At 55.2% G+C, this 23293-nt stretch overlaps 1 protein-coding gene across 15 annotated transcripts in view; it reads left to right on the top strand.

Annotated features, from left to right (window-relative positions):
• The window catches only part of DNM1 (dynamin 1), a 44255-nt gene extending 23077 nt beyond the window's left edge, over positions 1-21178 (top strand). For 2 of the 15 annotated variants that reach the window (XM_059142930.1, XM_059142931.1), the window contains exons 11-21: positions 2784-2870; positions 6145-6215; positions 6388-6439; positions 6645-6656; positions 9192-9305; positions 13198-13307; positions 13954-14077; positions 14853-15023; positions 16074-16315; positions 16683-16898; positions 19911-20378. In XM_059142930.1, coding sequence (XP_058998913.1) covers positions 2784-2870; positions 6145-6215; positions 6388-6439; positions 6645-6656; positions 9192-9305; positions 13198-13307; positions 13954-14077; positions 14853-15023; positions 16074-16315; positions 16683-16898; positions 19911-19983 — 1272 coding nt within the window. In that variant the 3' untranslated portion in view covers positions 19984-20378. Of the gene's footprint in view, positions 1-2783; positions 2871-6144; positions 6216-6387; positions 6440-6644; positions 6657-9191; positions 9306-13197; positions 13308-13953; positions 14078-14486; positions 14499-14852; positions 15024-16073; positions 16316-16682; positions 16899-17492; positions 17495-19007; positions 19045-19910; positions 20379-20587 lie in introns of those variants that run through there. The other 13 variants (XM_059142935.1, XM_059142933.1, XM_059142943.1 and 10 more) reach the window with 12 other exon arrangements.
• Positions 21179-23293: the final 2115 nt, after the last annotated feature.

Here is a 23293-nt window from a genome sequence, read left to right as displayed (position 1 = left end):
CTGTGGGAAAAGAGCAGGTTTCAAAAGACAATATAGTATTTGGGGGAGGAAATGGTATGTGTGAATAATAAAATCCCAAAGGCATAGTCATCACATTGCTAACCATTATGTTAAGGGAGGGCAAGGAGAATAGGAACTTTTCTGCTTCTACTTTGCAAATTTCAGTCTTGCAGTGAGTCTAGATTTTTGTCAGCAGGAATACTGATAACCAAAACTTTAAAAAAGAAAGCTTATAAATTATTTCTAAAAAATAATGTTGCCTTTTGATGTATTTAATGAGTAGTAATGATTTTTTTTTTTCCTTTACATGGCAAAACTTCACCCATCTTCTTTATTTTTTTCTTCCCCAAGTCTTTTTAAGTTTACCCAGGCACCTCCCAGAGGCTTCTAAATAGTCCATTCTAACTCTCCCCGGGCCTGCTGGGATGACAGCTTTCCTCTGGATGAAATCTGGAGCTTAATGTCACCCGTGGGGTGTGCTGCTTAATCCTCCCAAGGACACCAAGAGGGAAGGCGCTGTTACGGCCCCAATTTCCACACGGAGAAACTGAGGCTCAGGGAGGTTGCAGTCACTTTCTCAAGGAGAGTTGGCAGAACAGGGGCTGGCTTTGAAACAAGAGTCATGTGGCTCCTGGGCCTGCGTCCTTGGACACTCACTCATGGGCTCCAAGCTGACCGCCCCACTCCGCCAAGGACTGGGAGAGAAATGTTCCATTTTAAAAACTGGCTAAAAGTCCTGGAAAGGCTCAGAGACAGCCAGAATGGAAAAAGATGCTCAAAGGGAACAGAACTTCTCAAAGAGGCTGAGGCTGCCCTGTCATGTGTGACACATGGAAAATTTGACAAATGTAACATCCAGAACCAGTGGGAGAATTGGTCATGTTCTTTACCAAACTGCTCCCTTCCCTCCTTGCCCACCCCCCCCTCCAACACACCCCCCCGCCCCGCCATAGCCCTGCCCTGGGAGGAAGCACGTGGGACCACCTCAGAGGAGGTGACTCAGTCCTGAATGTCTACCCCAAGTTGGAGACTTCAAGGACTACAGCCCCTCCTTGGGCCTCATGGTGGACCCGTCCAGCCAGTGTTTGTTTGGAAGCCCCCGGTCTCGCACTACATCTCCCCCCAGGTCCCTTGTATTTGGCCACATCAGCCACACCTTGGCATAGCCATGGGATGGTCGGGGGTGAAGGGGGAGGATGAACCATCTCTCACGTCTGCCTCTCCTCGGCATCCAGGGTGCCACTTTCTTCCCCATCCTTCTGCCTTTCCCGTGCCCCTCACCCCATCTCCTTGGCCACCATCTTGCCCTCAGGATCACGACCTGTAACCCGGGCACACTAACCTCCAGGTCTCTTCCCACATAGAGGGGTTCACCTGAGGGGCCTGACCCAGTCATGGGAAGAGGGATAGGACTGGTTCAAGATTTGCCGGACCCGGGTCCCACGTGACCACCACGTGGGGAGGGCAGGCCAGCAGGACTTGATGTTCCTGTGGGTGGTCTCCCCATCATTCAGCTCAGCGAGGCCCCCTCCCCAAGGAAGAGCTGGTTTCATGAGCCGGAGGGGCTGGTGTCTACTCACCCTGGCAAGGAGGGCAAAGACATCCATTCTTCATTCATTCTCTCATTCCTTCAACCTGCCGTCTCTGAGCCGTGGCTGTGTGCCTGGCCTGCCCCTGCCCCAGGGCAATGGCAATCAAGTTGTGGGGAAGGGAGCCACAGAGAGGCCCCTAACCCAGCTCTTGGGGGTGGTCAGGGCGGGCTTCCTGGAGGAGGTGGCATCCAACAGTCTTGTAGAAGAATGAAGCAATGTGGGCTTTGTCTGGAGTCCGGCTGAGATGAGGGTAGAGTTCATAGGAAGAGAGAGGAGGGTTTCGAGGAACTTCCCCTTCCTCTGCTTCAGTTGATAAAAACTGGAGGGAAATCGGTACTGGTGAGCTACTACCCCAAAGGACTGGGGTAGAGATAAGTTGGCTGGGCAGATGCCGCCAGGGATGACGGTGCCAGGCCGGGGCATGCAAAGGGAGGCAAAACCGGGTGGATTCTACCAAGAGGGCCCGGGGTCCAGCTAGGCCCCCGCGGGGTACTGCTCATGCTGCTGGGACCCAATTCCGCATGCCCCACCCCCACCCCATGCCCTCGCATGCCTTACCTTTGGCTCCTGCATGTCCTGTATGTGCCTGCTGGTCTCCCGCCACCCCTCCCTCAGCCCTGACAAGGGCTATTGCCTGTCCCCAGCCTGACTCAGGAGGCCAGCTGGCACCTCGGGCCCTGCCCTCCCCAGATTCTTCCTGGACAGGAATCTCGAGGCTGTTCTCTGCCTGATTCCCCTCCTGACTGTCCCTCCAAGCCTTTGGGAGGACAAGGGTTAGCTCTGGGGGTCAACGAAAGCTTTGGGAGCAAACGGGCCCCCCACAGAAGCCTCCATCCTATAGTCTGTTTCCAAGATGGCTGCCACCAACATGGCGGAGAAGGCTGGGCCCCATGGCATTTCTGCCCATGGGAACTGCCCTCCCCCCGAAAGTGCCCAAGTAGGCCAGTGAAGAGGGCCTGGAACCCCAAAGACCCCTGAATTGCTGTTTGGAACCCACACTTGAGGGAAAGGGTGGCCATGGCTTGGTGCCTTCAGCTTCCTGGGACCCCAGGCCTCTCTTCCCCTCATCTCAGGCCTTCTGTGTGTCCTGCCACCCCATGCCCCTGGATCCCTGGATTCTGGTGGGGTGGGGGTGCCCCCCGCCGGTGCCCCCCTGTGTACGTGGCTCTCTCCTCTCCCACCCCTCCCCAGCTGCAGCAGTATCCCCGGCTGCGGGAGGAGATGGAGCGCATCGTGACCACCCACATTCGGGAGCGTGAGGGTCGCACCAAGGAGCAGGTGAGCCCTCGGCACTCTGCTGCCCACCCCCACCCGAGCCCCCAGCCCTCCTCCTCCTCCTTTCTATTTGCCTCTTCTCTCTCAGTCTCCTTTACACGTTCTCACCTCATACTCTCTGCTTCTCTAACTTTTTTATTGTGGTCAAATATATATAACATAAAATTTGCCATTTTCACCACTTTTCAGTGTGGGTTCAGTGGCGTGAAGCACATCCACCTGTTGTGTGACCATCACCCCCGTCTCCAGAACCTTTTCATCCTCCCCAAACAAAGTTCTGTGCCATTACACAGTGACTCTCCGGCCCCTGCCTCCCCCCAGCCCCTGGCAACCTGATCTCCTTCGTGTTTCCGTGAATTTGACAACTCTTTGCTGTAAGTGGAAACTTACAGCAATTGTCCTTTCGGGTCTGGCTTGTTTCACTTAGCGTGGTTTGCGCAAGGTCCAGCTAAATCAGACCAGGTGTCACAGTTACCTTCTTTTAAAAAAAAAAAAATTATTTAAATTCAATTAATTAACATATAGTGTATTATTAGTTTCCGAGGTAGCCGTCAGTGATTCATGGGTTGTATCTAACACCCAGGGCTCGTTACATCCCGTGCTCTCGTTAATGGCCCTCACCCAGTTACCCCATCCCTACACCCCCCTCCCCTCCAGGAACCCTCAGTTTGTTTCCTATGATTAAGAGTCTCTTATGGTTTATCTCCCTCTCTGATTTCTTCTTCTTTTATTTTTCCTTCCCTTCCACCATGCGCTTCTGTTTTGTTTCTTAAATTCCACACATGAGTGAAATCATTTAATAATTGTCTTTCTCTGGTTTGACTCATTTCGCTTAGCATAATAACATCTAGTTCCTTCCATCTCGTTGCAAGTGGCCAGGTTTCATTTTTGACGACTACATAATATTTGTGTGTGTGCATGTGTGTGTGTGTGTGTGTGTGTGTCTTCGTCTTCCACATCTTCTTTATCCATTCGTCTGTTGATGAACATCGGGGCTCTTTCCATAGTTAAGCTATTATGGACATTGCTGCTATGAACATTGAGGTGCAGGTGCCCCTTCTGAATTTCCTTCCTTTTTAAGGACTATCTGCATGATATTCCATTGCCCAAATAGACTTTTATTTAGTCATTTATCAGACATCCATTCCTTCGTTCACAAACATAGTCACTGAATGCTGCCTCTGAGCTGGGAGGAGCAGATGAGCCTGCCTCCTCATAGCCCATATGAGGCCCATAGACAAGTCCTCTGACTTGTACGTTTCTCTGTCATCCTGTCTGTACCCACCCCTGGCTCCCAATTCCTAACCTCCATACTAACACGCCCCTTCTTCATGACGGTGCTGTCCCCCAGTCGGTCACAACTTTGTTCGCATGTTGTGTTTTTGAATCCTCATTGATCTCTTCAATTACAAAAGTGATAAATAATAAAATATTCAATTGGTATAAAAGTAATTAAATTACAGGTAAAGTGTTCCTTCATTCTCTCTTCCCTGCCCCCGGTTCCTCCCACAAAATAACCATTATTAACAATTTGGCATGTTCCCTTCAAGGCCCAAGCATTTTGTTTTAAGATCTTACTTCTTGGGGGGGCGCCTGGGTGGCTCAGTGGGTTAAGCCGCTGCCTTCGGCTCAGGTCATGATCTCAGAGTCCTGGGATCGGGTCCCGCATCGGGCTCTCTGCTCAGCAGGAGCCTGCTTCCCTCTCTCTCTCTCTGCCTGCCTCTCCGTCTACTTGTGATTTCTCTCTGTCAAATAAATAAATAAAATCTTTAAAAAAAAAAAAAAAAAAGATCTTACTTCTTGGAATGCCTGGGGGACTCAGTCGGTTAAGCATCTGCCTTCTGCTCAGATCATGATCTCAGGGCCTGGAATTGAGCCCCACATTGGACTCCATGCTCAGTGAGGGGTCTGCTTGTTCCTCTACCCTTCCCCCCACCTCTTGCACTCTCTCTCTTAAATAAATAAGATCTTTTGAAAAAAGGTCAAAAAAAAAATTTTAAAAATCCCCAAAAGATCCTGCCATATATTTTCCACTTTTAAAAAAAGGTCTCATTTATTTATTTGAGAGAGAGAGCGAGCAAGAGCACAAGTCAGGGGCAGGGGCACAGGAAGAGGGACAAACAGACTCCCTACTCAATGGGGAACCAGACCTGGAGCTCCATCCCAGGACCCTGGGATCGTGACCTGAGCTGAAGTCAGCCACTTAACCAACTGAGCCACCCAGGCGCCCCTCGGCATTTTTTCCCGAGACATATACACATTCCATTTTCCACCTTAATCTCCAATAACCGCAGTCCTGCTGTGTGTCTTGCCTTTTTTCTCTAAAGATAATTGTAGTAGCTAACATCTGTTGAGCACCCATGATATGTCAGACATGTGAGCTGCCTCATTTCATCGTGATTTCGCCGCTCCTAGGATGCAGACACATTTCATCTGCAGAACTGGAGGCTCAGTGAGCACAGGTGTATTATGGGGAGCAGTGGGGCTTGGGTCTAAACCCGGCGGGTGTGCATCGGGAATGTTCCTCTGGTCACAACTCAGTTACAAATCCCACCACTCTTCCTCATTTGCAAAGGGAATCTTCCAGCGCCGGAACCTAGAAATTGTCCTCTTTCTTTTGAATATTGTAGAATGCTTTATTGTTCAGAGGATGCCATAATTTATTTCACATTCTGATGGCCATTGGCTTGCTTCCAGTTTTTCTCCATTACAAACTACAGCACACTGAACATAGATCTTTGCTCACTTGGATGATTTTATCTATGATACCCACAATACATATTATTTATACAGATCTAGCAGTGAGTATGTGCATTTTAATATTGTTAAATGTTGCCCAATAACCCTCCAAGATGGTGGCCCTGATTTGCACTTCCACCAACAGTATATGAAAATCCATCTTCCCACAATCGTGGCCACTCTGGTCATTACCAATATTTATTATTAATTTGATAGGTTATAAAAGGCTCTCGTTGTTTTAACTTAGATTTCATTATTAATGAGGGTGAACCTTTTTTACATATCCTTCTATATTATATGCATTTTCTCTATGGATTCCCCATTCGTGTTCTTTGGCTAATTTGATTCGTGTAGCATGTCTCTTTCCTTTATTGACTTGTAGGAACTCTTTATTTATTATGGATCCTATTATTGAAGACTTGGTTGATTTATTATGGGTTCTATATGTGCTATAAGTATGTTTCTTCCAGCCCTTTGTGCATTTTAAAACCCTGCCATTTTTTTTCCCCCTTGCCTGCCGACATGTGTATCCTTGAAGGTCATGCTTCTCATCGACATTGAGCTGGCTTACATGAATACTAATCATGAGGACTTCATAGGCTTTGCCAAGTGAGTGCTCCCTAGGCAGAGAAGGCGACACCTCCTCTGTGTGTGTGTGTGTGTGTGTAGGACCCAGGCCTGCTGGGTTAACCCTCTGGGTCCAGTGCCCACTAAGCAGTAGCACTGAGGTTAGGCCTCTTGAGAGAAGAAATTCCAAGACCCTTCCCCCTCTCCCTGTCAGTGCTCAGCAGAGGAGCAACCAGATGAACAAGAAGAAGGCTTCAGGGAACCAGGTGAGTGAACCCCAGTGCCCCAGCCGGAGGGATGGAGGGTGCCGGATGGACGCCAAGCTCTGAGAGCCCCCTCCCCTGAGGGGAAGGGTCCCATGGGGGCCAGGGAGCCTGTCAGCTGCCAGCCACAAGCCTCCCACTCTGCCTCAGTAACCCTCTCTCCTCTCTCCCGATGCTTCTCGTGGTTGCTATGGTTACCTCTTTGCAGGATGAGATTCTGGTGAGTACCAGGACTGGGGCTCTTGGCTTATGTAGTGAAGGGGAGGAGGGGGCCCATCTGTAGTGGGGAGCACAGGGGGCAGAAGGGCACTCTTTGGCTTGAGCTGCTTGCACACATCAGCACGTGGTGTCCACATGTGCTCGCAGTCCAGAGGCGAGGCCCAGTCATTCACAGAGTCCCATCAACCTGCCCATCAGCGCGCATGAGCTTAGCACCTACTTCAGGCAGAGGTAGACCGTGTGGGCTGGGTGGGTGAAAATGGCTGGCAGGGGCACTGAGTAGGTCCTCCGCAGATATCTGTTGGATGGATGGTTGGATGGATGGATGGATGGATGGTAGGTAACCATCTCTACCGGAGATTTGCGTAAAGAGATGAATGAATGTCAAGAGAGAAGTCCGGGGCGCCTGGGTGGCTCAGTGGGTTGGGCCACTGCCTTCGGCTCGGGTCATGATCTCAGGGTCCTGGGATCGAGTCCTGCATCGGGCTCTCTGCTCAACAGGGAGCCTGCTTCCTCCTCTCTCTCTCTGCCTGCCTCTCTGCCTACTTGTGATCTCTCTCTGTCAAATAAATAAATAAAATCTTTAAAAAAAAAAAAAGAGAGAGAGAGAGAGAAAAGTCCCTCCTCACCCATTCTCTCCTTCCGATCTCTGTTGAAAACACCACTTCTCCCCCGACATGAGCCATTGTCTGGAATTTTCCAGAGGCCGCAGTTTCTTTATAACAATCTAGGTATTTGTGTGACTATTGCCTTCATACCTCTTTCTTTCTCAAACCCCATGAGGGGAAGGACAGGGTCTCTCTTGTCCGTCAGCAAATTCTCCGCCCTACAGGCCAGTGCCTGGCACATAGTAGGTGCTCAGTAGAACAAAGGCATTAATGAGTGTGGGCAATTCAGTTCAGCAAACACTTGGTGGTACCTATACTGGGCTGGCCCCCGGAAAGGGGTCAGAGTCCAGCCCTGCCCCCTGGGGACCTGAGTCTGTGGTCAGGACCCAGGCAGGGTGGGGGTTGGAGGGGTAGGGGTTCCTGGTGCTGGGGCTCTAGAAGGGGTTTTGACAGAGCTGGAGGCAGCCAAGGGAGGGCATAGGCTGCAAGTCAGAGCAGGGAGTAGCTGACTAAGTCTGATGATCAGATCCTGGGGTGCCAGGCCATGGTATTTGGACTGAGTTTCAAAGACAGTGGCAAGACACTGAGGGGATCCTCACCAGACCTGGACAGAATAAGAGAGGGACCATGGGGCACCTGGCTGTCGTGTTTCTGTGAATGGCAAAGGCAGCTGTTCAGCTCCTGATCCACTGTCGCTTGGGTTCTCTGCAAGGTCTGGGGGAGGCCAGAGGGTCAAGGAGGGCTCCAGGGGGGCTTTGAGGGCCTCCGAAGCAGGCCTGACTGCAGACGACATTCCTGCCAGCCCCAGGTTCCTCGTCCTCAGCTCTTCTCGGATGCTCAGAGGAGCCAGGGAGGTCAGGGCTGGGGGAGGGAGCTCTTTCTCTATGATCCACCTCAGGGGGTCTAGTCAGTGGCCTTGCCTTTGGAGCAGAATCTACAGGCCCTGTCTTTGGTGGTGGCTCAGGATGGTCTTGGGGACAGCTGCTTCCTGCTGTGGAAACAGATCTTTGCCTGTTACTCTGGGCTCCCCAGGGAGGAAGGGGCCTGTTCCATTCATGCTCATCCCTTTACCCTGTTCCCAGTCCCTACCACCCCACTCCTGTCCCTGCCTCTAGTGCCCTAGAACCCCACTACCATAGCACATGCCACAGATATTTATTGATTGATTGCTTACTGTCTGCCAAGCACACTGCAAGGTACTGGGATATACCAGTGAGCAAGAGAGTTCATAATTTAACAAGACCGGCTGACATCAGCAGATAATCAATCTCTCTCTCTCTCTCTCTCTCTCTCTCTCTCACACACACACACACACACGCATGCACGCACAATTCTGAAATCTCACCCATTGTCATAGAAGAAGACTTAAGGGAGTTATAAAAGACTACAAGATTATAATGGGAGTCCAGACATACTGGGGGCCAAGGAGGGCCTGCCTGAGAATGGGACTTCTGAGCTGATACCCAGAGGGTGAAGAGGAATTTGGAAGACCAACAGGAGGGAAGTGCTTTCTAGGCAGAGATAGCAGCAGCACGTATACAGTCCCTGAGGTCAGGAACAAGTCTTAGAATAAGGTGAATCTTAAGCTGAAAAGACATTCAGTGTTGTCTTGCCCAGTTGGCTCCCTAAAGTCTGCTTGCACACTTTTAGAGGTGGGGAGCTCATCCCCTACCAAGGCTACCAGTCCCCTCCTCAGATGGCTCTGTCAGAGGCTGTTTATCCCGAGCTGACCTCCACCTTTCTCTGTCTTCCAGTCTGTTCCCTTGTGGTTCAAACCACAGCAGGTCTGACCCACACCCTCCCTGCCCAGCCAGGCCTCCTAGAGCTAGAGGAGGGGGTGGGATTTGGAGTGGCTTTCTTGGCCTATCCCATCGTCCACAGGGAGTCCTGGCCTCTGCCCACTGACCTCCTGCCCTCTCACCCTCCAGGTCATCCGGAAGGGCTGGCTAACCATCAATAACATTGGCATCATGAAGGGCGGCTCCAAGGAGTACTGGTTTGTGCTGACCGCCGAGAACCTGTCCTGGTACAAGGACGATGAGGTGAGTGAAGGGCCGCTGGTCCTCAGGGGCTTCGGCCAGGGCCAGAGTCCGGCTCAGAGGCTTGGAGGAGACCGGGCCACCCGACGAACAGGGCTTTTCTCAAATCCCATCAGAGACCCTTGGGCAGAAGTGGGCGGCAAGGATCAGGCACAGGCAATCCTGGGAGCCCGTCCAGGCTGGACAGAGAAGGTGGCTTGGCAGTAGCAGGGGGCCTGGGACTGAGCGCCCTGGAGAGGGTGGGCAGGGGTGCTGGGCGCCCCTCCCTGACCCCGCCAGCCCTGTGGCCTTCCTGTTTTCCTGCTCCAGGGTGTGCCGCCTCCCCTGTGGCCCCGCAGGCCTATGACACACACATATCCAGCTGCCAGACACCCTGTTAACCCCAGCACCCCAGTCCCCCAGACCCCAGCGGCGCAAGGGAGGTGCCCCAGGTGCCTCCAGGCCGAGGGACCGGGACTGCTGGGACCCCTCAAAGACTCCACACCAAACCCTTCCCTGCCCACAGGGGCGCGCAGAACCCCTGCCACTTCTCTCCCTCGCTGCAGGTCTCCTTTAAGAATGAGTCTATTTGGCTTCCACATCTGGATTCCAGAGGTGACCAGAGAGAATAGGGAGGGCTGGGGGGGGGGTGTGGGGGGACTTGTGGTAATGAACTCCAGCTGGCCACGGAGTGGGGGAGGGGACCTTCTTCCTGAGGAAGCTTTGGGAGGAGAGGGCGCTCTCAGTGGGGAAGTGGGGCTGGGGTGGGGGCTGTGATTTCGGTCTCTGAGCTCCCTCCCTGATTCCTGCCCCCTCCAAGTCGCCCTGGGCAAGCCCCCCCCCCTTCCCCGTCTTGGGCTGGGCCCTCCTTCGTCGTCACTGGCTGGGACGCCAAGCCATCTGGACCTCATTACCCCAACCCTGGCCTCTCCCTGAGCATGGGGCCCCTGGAAGGGACGGAGTGTGAGGTGGTGTGACGTGTGAGGTGGTGTGACGTGGGTGGGGGGGGTCGCTTCCCGCTCTGTTGCTCAGGCGGGTTGCCTAGACCCCTCGTGGGCTGGGGGTGCTGACTGCTGAGCGCAGAACTCCTGGTCCTCTCATGTCGCAAGGTCCTCATGTGTTGGGCCAGGGGACAGTGTGGCCTGGGGCTGGGGGCTTTGCTGCCCGGGAATGTATCCAAGAGGGGCCCCGTCCTTGGGTGGCGGGGTCTTTTTGAGCTTCGTGTGTACATTGGGGTGGGGTCGTGTGTGGGGCGCAGTGGGGGTGCGCAGTGAGGGCGGGGAGGTGGGGTGTGTGAGGCTCGTGGATGCTGTGGGGGTTGTTGGAGGAGTGTTTGGGGTATAAGCATCTAGGTGTGGTCGGGGGAAGACTGCGCGTGCCTGGGCCCCGTGTGGAAGGGAGGGTGTATGGATGTGCTCAAGATAGAAGGACAGGAGCAAGCCGGTGTACCCTGGTGAGGGTGTGTGTGTGTGCGCGCACGAGTGTGCCCCTGGGATGTGCAAGTGTGCTGGGGGCATGAGTGTGTGGCTTGAGTTTGGGTGTGGGAATGTATATGCCTGAGTTGTCGGGGTGTGCGTGTCGAGTTGTTGAGTGTGTGTGTGTGTGTGTGTGTGTGTGATGTGAGTGGATTTTTGCACTAGACCAGCTTGCGGACATGGAGGTGGTCTGGCCTGCAGAATGGTCTGTCCGCCTCTCTCCCCAGCCACCAGCCTTCTGGTCTTTGGGACTTGGGCGGCCCTCTGGGCAGACAGGCAGCTGCCCGTATCCCCCATCCTCATGTGCCCCCCCTTCTTCTCAGGCTTCCTCCGCCACCCATCAGCACCCCCTTCCCGTCTCACAGCAGGGTGCCCCCTTCCCCCTGCACCTCCTCCCAGCACTCTGTGCACCCCCCACCCCCCACCACCCCCCACCCGCCAGCTCCCTGCCCCGTCTCCCGGTTCCGGTTCTGGGATGGTGGGTGGGGGTCGGTCCAGCTCTCCAGCGGCGGCGCCGAGGGTCTAACCCAGCCCAGCCTAACCAATGTGCAGACTACTGTACAATTTGGGAGTCCTGAACAGATAGTCTAAACACTGGGTAGACGGAGTGGAGGTGTCCTCTGGTGCATCCAGGCAGCAGTGTCTGTCCGTCGGGTGGGAGCTTCAGTCCCATGTCCTGGAGATCCAAGGCCCCCAGCCCCAGCCCAGCCAGCCCGTGGTCCCCTCTCTGCTCCCGACTCCCCTTCTGCCTCCTTTGACGTGGCAGGGGTGAGCGGGAGCTTCGGCTGGAAGGAGGGGCCTGGGGAGGGGGCCGGCCAGCAGGAAGGGAGGGGTGGGGGGAGGAGGCCGCTCCTACCTAGAGTCCAACCCCAGAGCGCAGGGCGGGTGGTGGCGGGGCCTCCCTCGAACGCTTCCAGATGTTCTCTGGCCGCGTGTGCAACTTCCTCCTCTCCTCCCCCAGCCGCCCTCTGGGGCTCCCGGCCACCCGCCTGGCATAAAGAAGGCTTTATGTGGCCGGATGGGCCAGGCGGGTGTGGGGGGCAGAAGGAGGTGGGCAGGATGGCGCCAGGACTGGGGAGCAGGGTCCTCCTCAACCCAGCACCCCCCGCCCCCTCTCCCCGGCCCAACCTGAGATCCTGGATGAGCTTCATGCCCAAGACTTGAGTCCCTGAGATCTACACAGGCATCCCCCGACCACAGCACGGGTCTTGAGGTGTGGGCACACAGGGTACCAGCAGCGGAAACCCTTCTCCTCCCAGAGCCCCATCTAAGTGTGCACACAGGCCTGGCTTCCATGTGCCCATCCAAGATACACAGATACATGTTTACGGCATGACAAGAGAAAACAGGACCAACACGTAAAAGAAAGGGGGCCTGGAACAAAGAAAAGATGGGGAGGGTGAACCAAAATATATGCCAACCTTTCTAGGGAGTGAGCTGTCTAGTTTGGCCTTATTGCTTCTTATGATAATGAATTCCCTGTCACTGGGGGTGTGCAAATGGCAGGGGAACCCATTCCTTGTCTGAGACAGACATGTCTGTCCTCCCAGACAACTACAGATAAATTTAACGTGTTTGACGCATGCAACAAACCATCTGCGTATAAACACGTGTGCCCACAGCATGCCCCCCCAGGCACGCTCCATACAAACACAGATGTTTACAGTTGTCACGCACACCTATGAGAGTGGGCACGCATCCACCTTGACACGCAAACATGCTCACAAGGACCCATGGCCATGCTGGGCATCTCCTCGGGCACACATGCACACACACACACCTGGGCAACACAGACAGACGGGTGCACATACACACGGGTCACAGGGTCCATGCTTCGGCGGGCGTGTGTTTGCACAAGCACACAACTGCACACATGTTGCACACACAGACATCCCATCTCCAGGCTTGTGCTGTGCCCCTGATTGCTAACACACGGACGGCTGGGGGCGGGTGGTATGGGCCGAGCCAGCTCTTTGAAGCTGCTGGAGCTGGTCCCCCCCCCCCCACTGTCTCCACAGTCAGGAAATGAAGTCAGCAGCTTAGCCAAAGCAGGTCTCGTTGGCCAGGCCGGGGGCGAGAGAGGCTTGAGTGTGAAGTCCCTGCCGATGGCTGGCCTGGATGGTATCCAGGGCTTGCTTGGGGTGGGACTGGGAGCCCCCCTCAGTCTCGCCACCCTGCACTCTTGGGCTCTGGCACGTATGCAGGGGTGGTGGAAATGGCTTGAATGCCGTTGGGAACGACAGGCGCCTGGGAGGCCCTGGGCTCCATGGCCAGGCTTTCTTCAGACAGCACCCGTGCTGTGCCCCCCCGAAGCCCAGGGCCACTCTGGGGCCCCACAGCCCCAGCCCGCCCTGCCCCACCACATGGAAAACCCTCTTAGGTTGTGAGGCGTAACAGGGAGCAGTGCTGACCTCGCCCATCACCCCCACCTCTCTCCACAGGAGAAAGAGAAGAAATACATGCTCTCCGTGGACAACCTGAAGCTACGGGACGTGGAGAAAGGGTTCATGTCAAGCAAGCACATCTTTGCCCTCTTTAACACTGAGCAGAGGTGGGTCCCCAGACTTCAGGCCCCCAACCACCCTCACTGAGCAGAAAGGACAGGGATCTGCCCCGAGCCCCACGGCAAGTCATTCCTTTGACAAATATTTAGTTGGTCACTGGGTGAGCACCTGCTCTGCCAGGCCCGGGGATCAAAGAAGAACCCTTCAGGCCTGGTCCCCTTCTTGATACTCAGTGTCCAGTCGGGTCGGTAACAGTACCAGGCCTCTCCCTCCCAGGCCAGGGCCAACTCCTGCGGGCTTCCCCTTACTTGAGATGAGGGATCAGTTGGGCTTCCGTCAGAGAGGTCCCCAGGAAGGCAGGGGGAGCCAATGGGTACTGCATGGTCAGGGGTGCCCCTCTTATGAGGGCTCACCCCCCCCTTTTTTAGTCCCTTTCTAATAGAACATTTGACTACTAATTTCACTGAGCCCTCACGAGGTCCCAGGGAAGCAGGAGCCATCTTATTAACCTATCTTCCAGGCGAGGAAACTGAAGCTTGGAAGGAGAGGGGACTTGCGCAGGGTCACACAGCTGGCAAATGAGAAAGCCAGGCCTGGACCCCAGGCGTGATGCCTCCAATCTGTGCGTGCCCTTAACCACCTGCATGAATGGGTTTCGAGCCTTCTCCCCTCCCCGCCTGCCCCATCCTGCAGGAATGTCTACAAGGATTATCGGCAGCTGGAGCTGGCCTGTGAGACACAGGAGGAGGTGGACAGCTGGAAGGCCTCCTTCCTGAGGGCTGGCGTGTATCCTGAGCGTGTTGGGGTGAGTGGTGGGGTGGCGGGGGCAAGTGACTTCCCAAAGGGGCCCTGAGTCACCATCCTCAGGAATGACATGTCACAGTTCTGAGCACTTCTGGGGCTCAGAAATAGCATGGATCCTCCCCTTACAGAGTGAAGCCTTCCTCCCGTCCTCCAAAGCCAGTTTTTCGTGACCCTCTGCCACAGATGGCACTTCCTGCATCCCCTTCGTATCACGGTGGCTTTTTGTGGCTACCTTCACTTTCCTCCTCTCTCTCACCGAGGCGATGTCTACAGTTGCCCTAGGGTTGGGGTTGAGTGCCCTGGGTTCACTTGCCTTTTCCTTTGTGTGTGTGTCTGCTTCGGCTGTGCTTGCTGGTGGCGGCGGTGGTGGCGGTGCCAATGCCGGTGTCATGACCTCTATGGCTTTGGTGTGGGCCTCCCAGGACAAGGAGAAAGTGAGTGTCCCCCCTCCCTCGCCCTCTACCGGGTATCTCCAACCTGGCAGCAGTTCTGGCCAGCTCTTTAGCATCAGGAATTGACCCTGGAAGGTCTTTCCTAATTGATGGACTGGGAAACTGAGGCAAATTCTAGGCACTGGACTGAGAGCCGAGATAAGGCTGAATGAGGGTCTGGGATCCTAAGAGGCACTGGGGTGGGTAGAGTGCAGACGCAGTATGTTTGGGAGAGCCGGTGTTTGTTCTCTGTACAGCAGTGTTCCAGGCACCCTTGGAGGGGCCGAGACCCTGGGGGTGCATGGAACCTGGCTGCGAGGGCCCCGCCACCCTGATGCCCTCTCTTCTCAACGGCAGGCCAGCGAGACTGAGGAGAATGGCTCAGACAGTTTCATGCACTCCATGGACCCGCAGCTAGAGCGGCAGGTGGAAACCATCCGGAACCTGGTGGACTCATACATGGCCATTGTGAACAAGACCGTACGGGACCTCATGCCGAAGACCATCATGCATCTCATGATCAACAATGTAGGTGCAAACACTTCGTGGCCAGGGGTGCTCTCTGGGGACCAGGGAGGCATTGGCCAGGCTGGCCTGGGGGAGGCACAGCCAGTCCCTGGGGATTGGGTCTTGCGAGGTAGATATAGGTCCACACCAGAGCTGTCCAAAAGAAATATAATGTGAACTTTGTACATTATATTGTAGAGTCACATACTCAAGTTGTTCCAAACATGCTTAAATGTTTCCCAAAAGGAACCAGGAATCACATCTTTAGGGAACCCCCAGACCATGTTTTGAAATGCACGCCCCGCAGAATGGCTTAATGAAAAAGCCTGGCCCCCAGAGAATGAACACTGTGCCTGAATGCTGGTTTTGCCACAAATTCTGTTTGACTTTCAGTAAACTACCCTCTCTGAGCCTGTTTCCCTATATGTAAAAATATGGATAACAATAGAGTTGAGAAGGAATATAAAGCAGAACAACACAGTGCCTGGCACATAGGAGGTGCTCAGCATACGTTTGTAGCAAATACGTGAGACACAGGCCTATGGCGTAAAAACCTCAGCGCCTCTCCGTGAATATCCAGGACCAGGGCCAGGTAGCACAACCGAGAATAAGGAACATATTAACCCACCGCCTACACAGAGACACATTTCACCCAATCCAGGCACCACCTGACACCTGTTACTCAAGGGCTCAGAAAATTTTAAACTGTCATCTACCTTACTTTGGTCCCCTGGAGTGCACAAGTCCTTGGCAAAGGTGTAACTAACTACCCCATTTTATAGATAGGGAAACTGAGTCTGAGACAAAGCTGAGTAACCACGTGTCCTCGTTGCATGATAGGCCCTGAGTGCCTTCCCATATCTATGACCTTGAACAGGTCACTTTTCCTCTCTGGATCAACTGAGAAAAGGGCAAAGAGGGAGGCGGGGAAGCGGGGTGAGATGCCCGAGTTCAGGCGGTGGCAAAGCCAGGACCGGGGAGCTCCCAGCCCAGCGTGCGGTCCTCGCGAGGGGCGGCCAGAGCCGTACAGGCGTCAGGTCCCAGCCCGTCCTTCTCTTCGCGTGCCCGCAGACGAAGGAATTCATCTTCTCGGAGCTGCTGGCCAACCTGTACTCATGCGGGGACCAGAACACGCTGATGGAGGAGTCGGCGGAGCAGGCGCAGCGGCGCGACGAGATGCTGCGCATGTACCACGCACTGAAGGAGGCGCTCAGCATCATCGGCGATATCAACACGACCACTGTCAGCACGCCCATGCCCCCGCCCGTGGACGACTCCTGGCTGCAGGTGCAGAGCGTACCGGCCGGACGCAGGTACCAGGGCCGGCCCCCACGGCCCCAAAGCCCCCCAGCCCGGGGCCCGCGGGAGGAGGGCCGGGACCGGGCAGTGGCGCGCCCGCGTCGCCGGAACGGCTCCCACCTGGAGCAGGGGGCGGGGCTTAGAGATGGGCGGGGCTTGATGCGGGGCGGGGCTTGCCGTGAAGCGCTGGCTGCGGGGCTGGGTGGAGCTGGAACTTTGGAGCCACCGGAGGCGGGGCTTAAACTCCGGGAGCGAGAAGGATGCTGTGGGGCGGGGCTTCCGCGCATGGGCGTGGCCGGCGCTGGGCTGGGGCGGGGCCTCAGGGTGGGGCGGAGCAGCTCAACTCCCCCCTCCTTGTCTTCCGCGCCCTGTCGCACGCAGGTCACCCACGTCCAGCCCCACGCCGCAGCGCCGAGCCCCCGCCGTGCCCCCAGCCCGGCCCGGGTCGCGGGGCCCTGCTCCTGGGCCTCCGCCTGCTGGGTCCGCCCTGGGGGGGGCGCCCCCCGTGCCCTCCAGGCCGGGGGCTTCCCCTGACCCCTTCGGCCCTCCCCCCCAGGTGCCCTCGCGCCCCAACCGCGCCCCGCCCGGGGTCCCCAGGTGAGTAGGGGCTGAATACGGTAGGAGAGACCACCGGGCGGGCGTAGCTGGGAGGGAGGTGTGGCCAGAACCGGCCCTCTCCATCCAGGGCGCTCCGACGTGGGTGCAGGAGCCACGGGACGAGTGGCCGAGGGCTTGCGGAGCCTGCCCCCCAGGGAGCGCTGAGTCCCGGAGGTGGTCCTTTCTGGGGAGGGGGCCGTGGGACTCATCCCACCTGCCCCCTTCTTTCCAGCACTTGCATGGCGCTTCCCTTCCTTTTCCCTCCTCTCTCCCACACGTTGCATTCCTCCTCCTTTCTCCTGGCTCTCCTCCTTCTCCATTCTGTCCTCAGTTCCTCTCTCCCAGCCCCTTGTGACCTGCCTCAGGTCTGGGGAACTCTGAACCCAGATCCTCTCCAGATGTGGAGTTTTTCCACTTACATTCAGGGCTACTCTGAGTCCTGACTCTTTGAGCTGTCCCAGGGGGTGCCTGGCCTCTGGCCCACAGGAACAGAGGTCAGGCTCTGACTGACCAGCAAGGTGTATGATGTGTGTGTGGGCGTGCACACGAGTGTGAGTGTAAGAATGGCATCCAGGCACGGACTAGGATACAGAGCAGTTGGGAAAGGGGCCTGGGAGCCATGGGGCAGTCTAATGGCTTTCTTCTATGGCTCTGCCTCTGGCCCTGCCTGGCCTGGACCAACATGGTGGGTGCTGGGCAGGAGTGGGTGAAGCCTGCCCCATTCCCAGAGATTTCCAAGGAAAAGACTTCTGCTTCTTCCTCTGGATTTGCCTCTTGATTCATGACCCTTTTTCAAGGAAGCTCATTCTGATATCTCAGTCCCTGTTTCCACTGGCCACGTCCCTTGAGGAAGAACACATCAGACCAGTAGCATCTACTTGTGTTTCCAAAAGGCTGGAGGGGTAGGGCCTAGTCTTCGTGGGTCTAGCCTCCATGAACCCCAAAGGAAGCCGAGATGGGACTTGCTTCCACGGAGATCTGATGACCAAAGCAGATGGGGTAAAGCAGGCAGCGGGGTATTGGTCAAGAGCACGGGTTTGGAGTCCAGAAGTTCTGGTTCATCCTAGGCTTTAGGCAAGTCACTTTCTCTTCCTGGCCCTCAGTTTCCCTCCTACCACATGGTATTTAACATTCTGCCTTTCTCCCAGGGCTGGTGTGAGGATCAAGGGAGACAGTGACTATAGTGAAGCCGCATGAATTGCAAATGTGGCCATAGGAACGCTTTGCTAACTTCCCTCGTGAGTTCAGATTCTTAAGGGTATTTGACATGCCCAGGTCTGCGCTGAGGGGTGACATATGGGAAGAGGAAGATTTGGCGCCTGCTCTAACTCCAGTCTTGGTAACACACGAGAAACACTTGGCAAGTCCCGGCCCTGCCTCGGGGAAGAGAACAGTCTGGGAAGCTTCAAGACAGATTGACCCGGGGGAGGACTGGGGGCTGATGGAGTTAAGACTCAGGTGATGAGGAGTCAGGGACCTCTGAGTACGGAGCGGGCGGCGGCGTGGTGCGGGCGAAGGTTTAACATGGGATGCCTTGAGGAGAGCAGCTGGCCAGAGAAGAGCGAAGGTAGGAGGAGGAAGAATAAGAAGAGGTTGCTCTGGGTACGGTGGGGCAGGCTGCAGAACCTTAAAAGGTCACAGAAGAGTTTATCTTCTTGGGACTCAATGCTGTGGGGACTAGGCAGCCATGGAAGGTTCTCGGGCAGAGAGATGGTCACTGGACCCTAAGAAAGCAAGCCCTGTCTCTTATGGGAACGTTGCAGGGGGCCCTCTGAGCACGAGTGTGCAGGGAGCTGGTGCAAATGCCTCTTGTGTATGGGCGAGCTTCTGTGTTGTGACTCAGCCCACGCGTGTGCTTCAGTGTGCCGAGTGGTTGCATGCCCCAGATCCGTGCTGCACGCGCCAGCCAGTGAGGGTGCTGGGCAGCGGGAGGTGGAGGAGGTGTGTGCGTGTTGTTCGTGGGCATGTGTGTCAGCGTGTGCATGCGGGGCCATGGGGCCTCCCAGCATGTGTGTGCACGCCCAGGCGTGTGCGTGTGCGTGGCCCCGTCCCCAGGCCTGCCACCTCCGTGTGTGTGAACTGCCATGTTGATTTCGTGCTGTCTTTCAGAATCACTATCAGTGACCCCTGAGGAGCGTCAGCCACGGTAGGTGCACACACGCCTCTGCCCGCTGCATGAACGGTGTGTCTGCCCCCGCTGCACCAGCTCCATACTGGGGGGCACACCTGGGACCTCAGAGCCAGGCTCCCCTCCCTCTCCCTTCTGCAGCTCCAGACTTATTCTTTCCTCTTTCTGTCCTCGCTGCCAGCTGGCTCTCTCACCTCCCTCATAGCGAGCCTCGGGACTCAGTGCCACTCACCTCCATGGCTGAGCCTGGGGAGCTCTTGGGACAGGCTCCGCGCCCAAGCTGGCAGTCACGGGTGCTCTCGGGAGCCATCAGAGAGGGCAGAGAGCTCATGGTTGATGGTGTAGAACCAGGGAATTTGGAGGGGCTTGTGTGTGGGTCGGACTTAGCCAGCCAGAGGCCAGAGGCCTTGGAACTTCGTCCTGGGGGTCCCACACTCGCTCCCCAATTGGAGACGTGCTTTTGGGGCAGGGCAGAGGAGGGCCCGGCCACACCTCCTCTTTCGTGCCGGCCGATGAGCAGCCATCGGGGGTGAAGGCTCTGGTTGGTTGCGGCTTTCTGAAAGCTGGAGGGCCCTGGGCACAGCGTACAGGTGAGGCAGGGGCACACAGGCCGCTCCCTCCCTCCTTGGTGTTGTCTTGAAGGCATGACAAACGACAGTGTCCTCGGCCCCAGGTGAAGCACCATAGCTAGCCCACAGGCTCGTGGGCCCGGGGCCTGGTGCTCCTGGGGTGACCTACGCTTTCCGGCCAAGGGGACCACAGTGTCCGCCGACCTAGGCAAATCAGCTTCTCTGAGTCCCACTTTGGCTGGGCTGCATAGTCACCCAGTGACCCACCTGCCACTCTGTCCCTGCCGCTGACTCTTCCCTTCTGCTTTTCCCCAGCAGGAAGGGCCCAGCCTCACCTACGCGACCTGTGGTCCCCCGACCAGCTGAGGCTCCCCTCTTAGACTTATAAGCCTGTGGCCACTGGCATCCGGCTTACCTGCCCTCCCTGCCTCCCCAGGGTCCCTTCTGAGGACTCTGGGTTTTCTGCCCACCCAGAGGGGCCTCCAGTGCTCCCTCCAGCCATCCTTTTAGCTTTGCCCTCCTGGTTCAAACAGTGTTCTTTCTCCTCCTGTCTCCCTCCGTGAGGACTGGTGGCTGTGGCCTGGGGCTCGCGACCCCACACTCCGAGGCTAGAGATGGCTCCGGGCCAGTACATTGGAAGACGGGTGGGGTGGGGGTAGCGGGAAGACAGGGGGCGCCGAGCATGTGCCTGGAGCTGTGGGTGCACTGCCTGGTGGTGTATGAGAGACCAGCGTGCGTGGCAGGGGGAGTGCCGCCCCGGCCTCCCCCCACCCCCAAGACCCCTGGGAAGCCGTGGCCCCCACCCACCTCCAGGTCCTCCCGCCTTCCCTTTCTCTCTCCTCCATTCCAGAGCCCTCCTCCACACCCTCAGCTTCTTCTCCCCACCCCACCCCCCCACCACCCCACCCCACCCCCCCGGGCTTGGCTGCCCTTGCCTTACCACTTCTCTTCCTCCTTCTCTCCGTTCTCTCTGCTTTCTCTCCAACTGCCAGCCGATCGGGTCAGGCAAGTCCATCCCGTCCTGAGAGCCCCAGGCCCCCCTTCGACCTCTAACCAGATCCCTCTATTCCTCGGAGACCTCCCTTTCCAAGCCTGCCTGGACGGCTGTTCTGTGACTTAACAGTGGCTCCCCAGCCCCAAAGCCTCCCCCTTCATCTGTGACTTAGTCTGTTGTAGTGGTGAGCTGACACATCCAGGCGTGATGATGTGGTGAAAACTTGTGCCCCTCTGTGGTATTGCTCCTACCCCGTTCTATAAATAAGTATATAAATACTCATACACACACACACACACACACACATATATGGCCGCCACAGCCTCGCCTCTAGTGTTCGCAATCAGTCATCATGCTGTCTGTGAGGAGTCTTGTGGCCTAACCACCAGGGAACACTGTCACCCTGACATCCCCCTCTCCAAGGTGTGCCACCTCGGATGAGCCTCCCTGTCACGCCTCGCCTGTGGACAGACACTTCCGTCCTTCCCCGCCCGAGCCCGGGGGTGCTGTCCCGGCAGCTGTGTGGCTCTCTACCACCGGTCTTGCTGTCTCTTGGCTGAGAATAAAACCCATTTCTGGATGATGGGAAGCTGCCCTCTGTTGGTTTATGTTCTTTGTGGAGTTCAGGGGAAGGGGAAGGCTTAAACACTGGGACACGGGTGGGGGAGGGCCCAGCCGTTGCTAGGGTGCTGTAAGGAGTGGCAAAAAAAGGTCCCATCCTTTGCAAGCCCTATTGGGAAAGCACCTGGCAGGGCAGGGGTGGGGGTTGCGGTTCAAAGGTTCTCATCCCGGGAAGCCAGCTCTCCCCACTGCAGGGCAGGGGCACCGACTCAGCCTGGAGGAAGGAGGGGGGCACTGGCACACACTGTGGATGCACAGGACAACAGGCCAGCAGAGGGGCAGGGTGATGGGACGGAACCTACCTGAACTGGAAGGCACCACTCTTGCATGCTGGGACCCTGTTGTCCCTCCCCAGGATTAGATCAGGCTTCTGAGCCTCAGGGCCTCTGACCCTCTGGGCCATTAGGACAGCAGTGCCCCCTTAAGAGTCCCAGGGAAGGGCCTCTGGGATCCCCCAGACCTCCCCCAGCAGCATAGGGGTGAGACAGGCCCGGCCCATCTCTAACAGCTCCGCTCAGCCTCAGACACGCTGGGGCTTCACTCAATCCGGAAGCCTGCCCTCTGCTGGCAGGATCTGCTCCCTGTCCCGTGCCCACCGCGCACACCCCAGCACCTGGTGGCCAGGGACTGGAAACAGCACAGCACACGCAAGGCGGAGCAGTATGGCTACATCCGTTTATTTATTCCGAAATAAAACAGGAGTCGAATCACCTGGGCTAAACCCTGTCCCCACCTCCTTATGGTCTTCATTTGTCAGCGCAATCTCTATGATACAGGGGGTGTTGGATCCCCAGAATATACAATATATTACACAAGTACAGTATAATACACTGAGGAGGGAGCCCACCCCGCCACCAGCTTAGGGTTTTGTCTGGCCTTGGGGAGGCCCTGGAGAATGCCGCCCGGTCGTCTAGCTGGACAGAGGGGAACTTGTGCCTCAAAGTGCCTCTGAAGAGAGGATGCATGAGCCCCTCTGAATGAGGACTGCTTGGTGGGGACTGCTTGGTGGGGATGAGGAGGTCATCAGGGAACCCCTGCTCCCCAAGAGAGGTTACCTCCTAAATAAACTTTAACTTATTGAGCCTCTGGCTTTGTGTTTTTCTGGAACCACGGAGTCCAGATATAAAGATCCAACTCTCACCAAGTGGCAAAGTGGTCTGCACCTGTTTGTTTCTCCCCATCAGGGGGCTTTTTTGTTTTTCACTTTTTTTTTTTTTTAGTGGGCTTTTCATAACCCTAAATAAGCTATTTTAATTTATTGAGTCTCTGGCTCTTTGTTTTTCCGGAACCACGAAGAGTTCAGACTTTAAGATCTGGCTCTTGCCTGTGTGGCAAGGGGGTCTGGCTATTTGTTTCTCCCCATTAGGGGACTTTTCTTTGTTTTCTAATTCTTTTTATTCTGTTTTTTATTTTTTTTAGTGGGCTTTTCATAACCCTAAATAAACTATTTTAACTTATCGAGTCTGTGGCTCTTTGTTTTTCCGGAACCACGATGAGTTCAGATATAAAGATCCGGCTCTTGCCTGTGTGGCAAGGGGATCTGCAGCTATTTGTTTTTCCCCATTAGGGGGCTTTTTTTTTTTAGTGGGCTTTTCATAACCCTAAATAAACTCTTAACTTATTGAGTCTGTGGTTCTTTGTTTTTCCGGAACCACGAAGAGTTCAGATTTTAAGATATGGCTCTCCCCTGGGTGGCAAGGGGGTCTGCAGCTATTTGTTTCTCCCCATTAGGGGGCTTTTCTTTTTTTTTTCTCTTTATTTTTAAAATTTTTTTGTTTTTTCTTTTTGTAATTTTTTTTGTTTTTTCTTTTTGTAATTTTTATTCTATTTTTTTCCTTTTGAAATTTTTTTTGTTTTTTCTTTTTGTAATTTTTTTTCATTTTTATTTTTTTAAATTTTTTTCTTTTTTCTCTTTTTGTAATTTTTTTTCTGTTTTTTCTTTTTGTAATTTTTTTTGTTTTTTATTTTTTAAAATTTTTTTCTTTTTTTTCTTTTTGTAATTTTTTTCTTTTTTATATTTTTAAATTTTTTTCTGTTTTTTCTTTTTGTAATTTTTTTCTGTTTTTTATTTTTGTAATTTTTT

The sequence above is a fragment of the Mustela lutreola genome, chromosome 12 (genome assembly GCF_030435805.1).
Source record: "Mustela lutreola isolate mMusLut2 chromosome 12, mMusLut2.pri, whole genome shotgun sequence".
Classification (NCBI taxonomy): domain Eukaryota; kingdom Metazoa; phylum Chordata; class Mammalia; order Carnivora; family Mustelidae; genus Mustela; species Mustela lutreola.
This window is presented reverse-complemented; position numbering and strand designations above follow the sequence as displayed.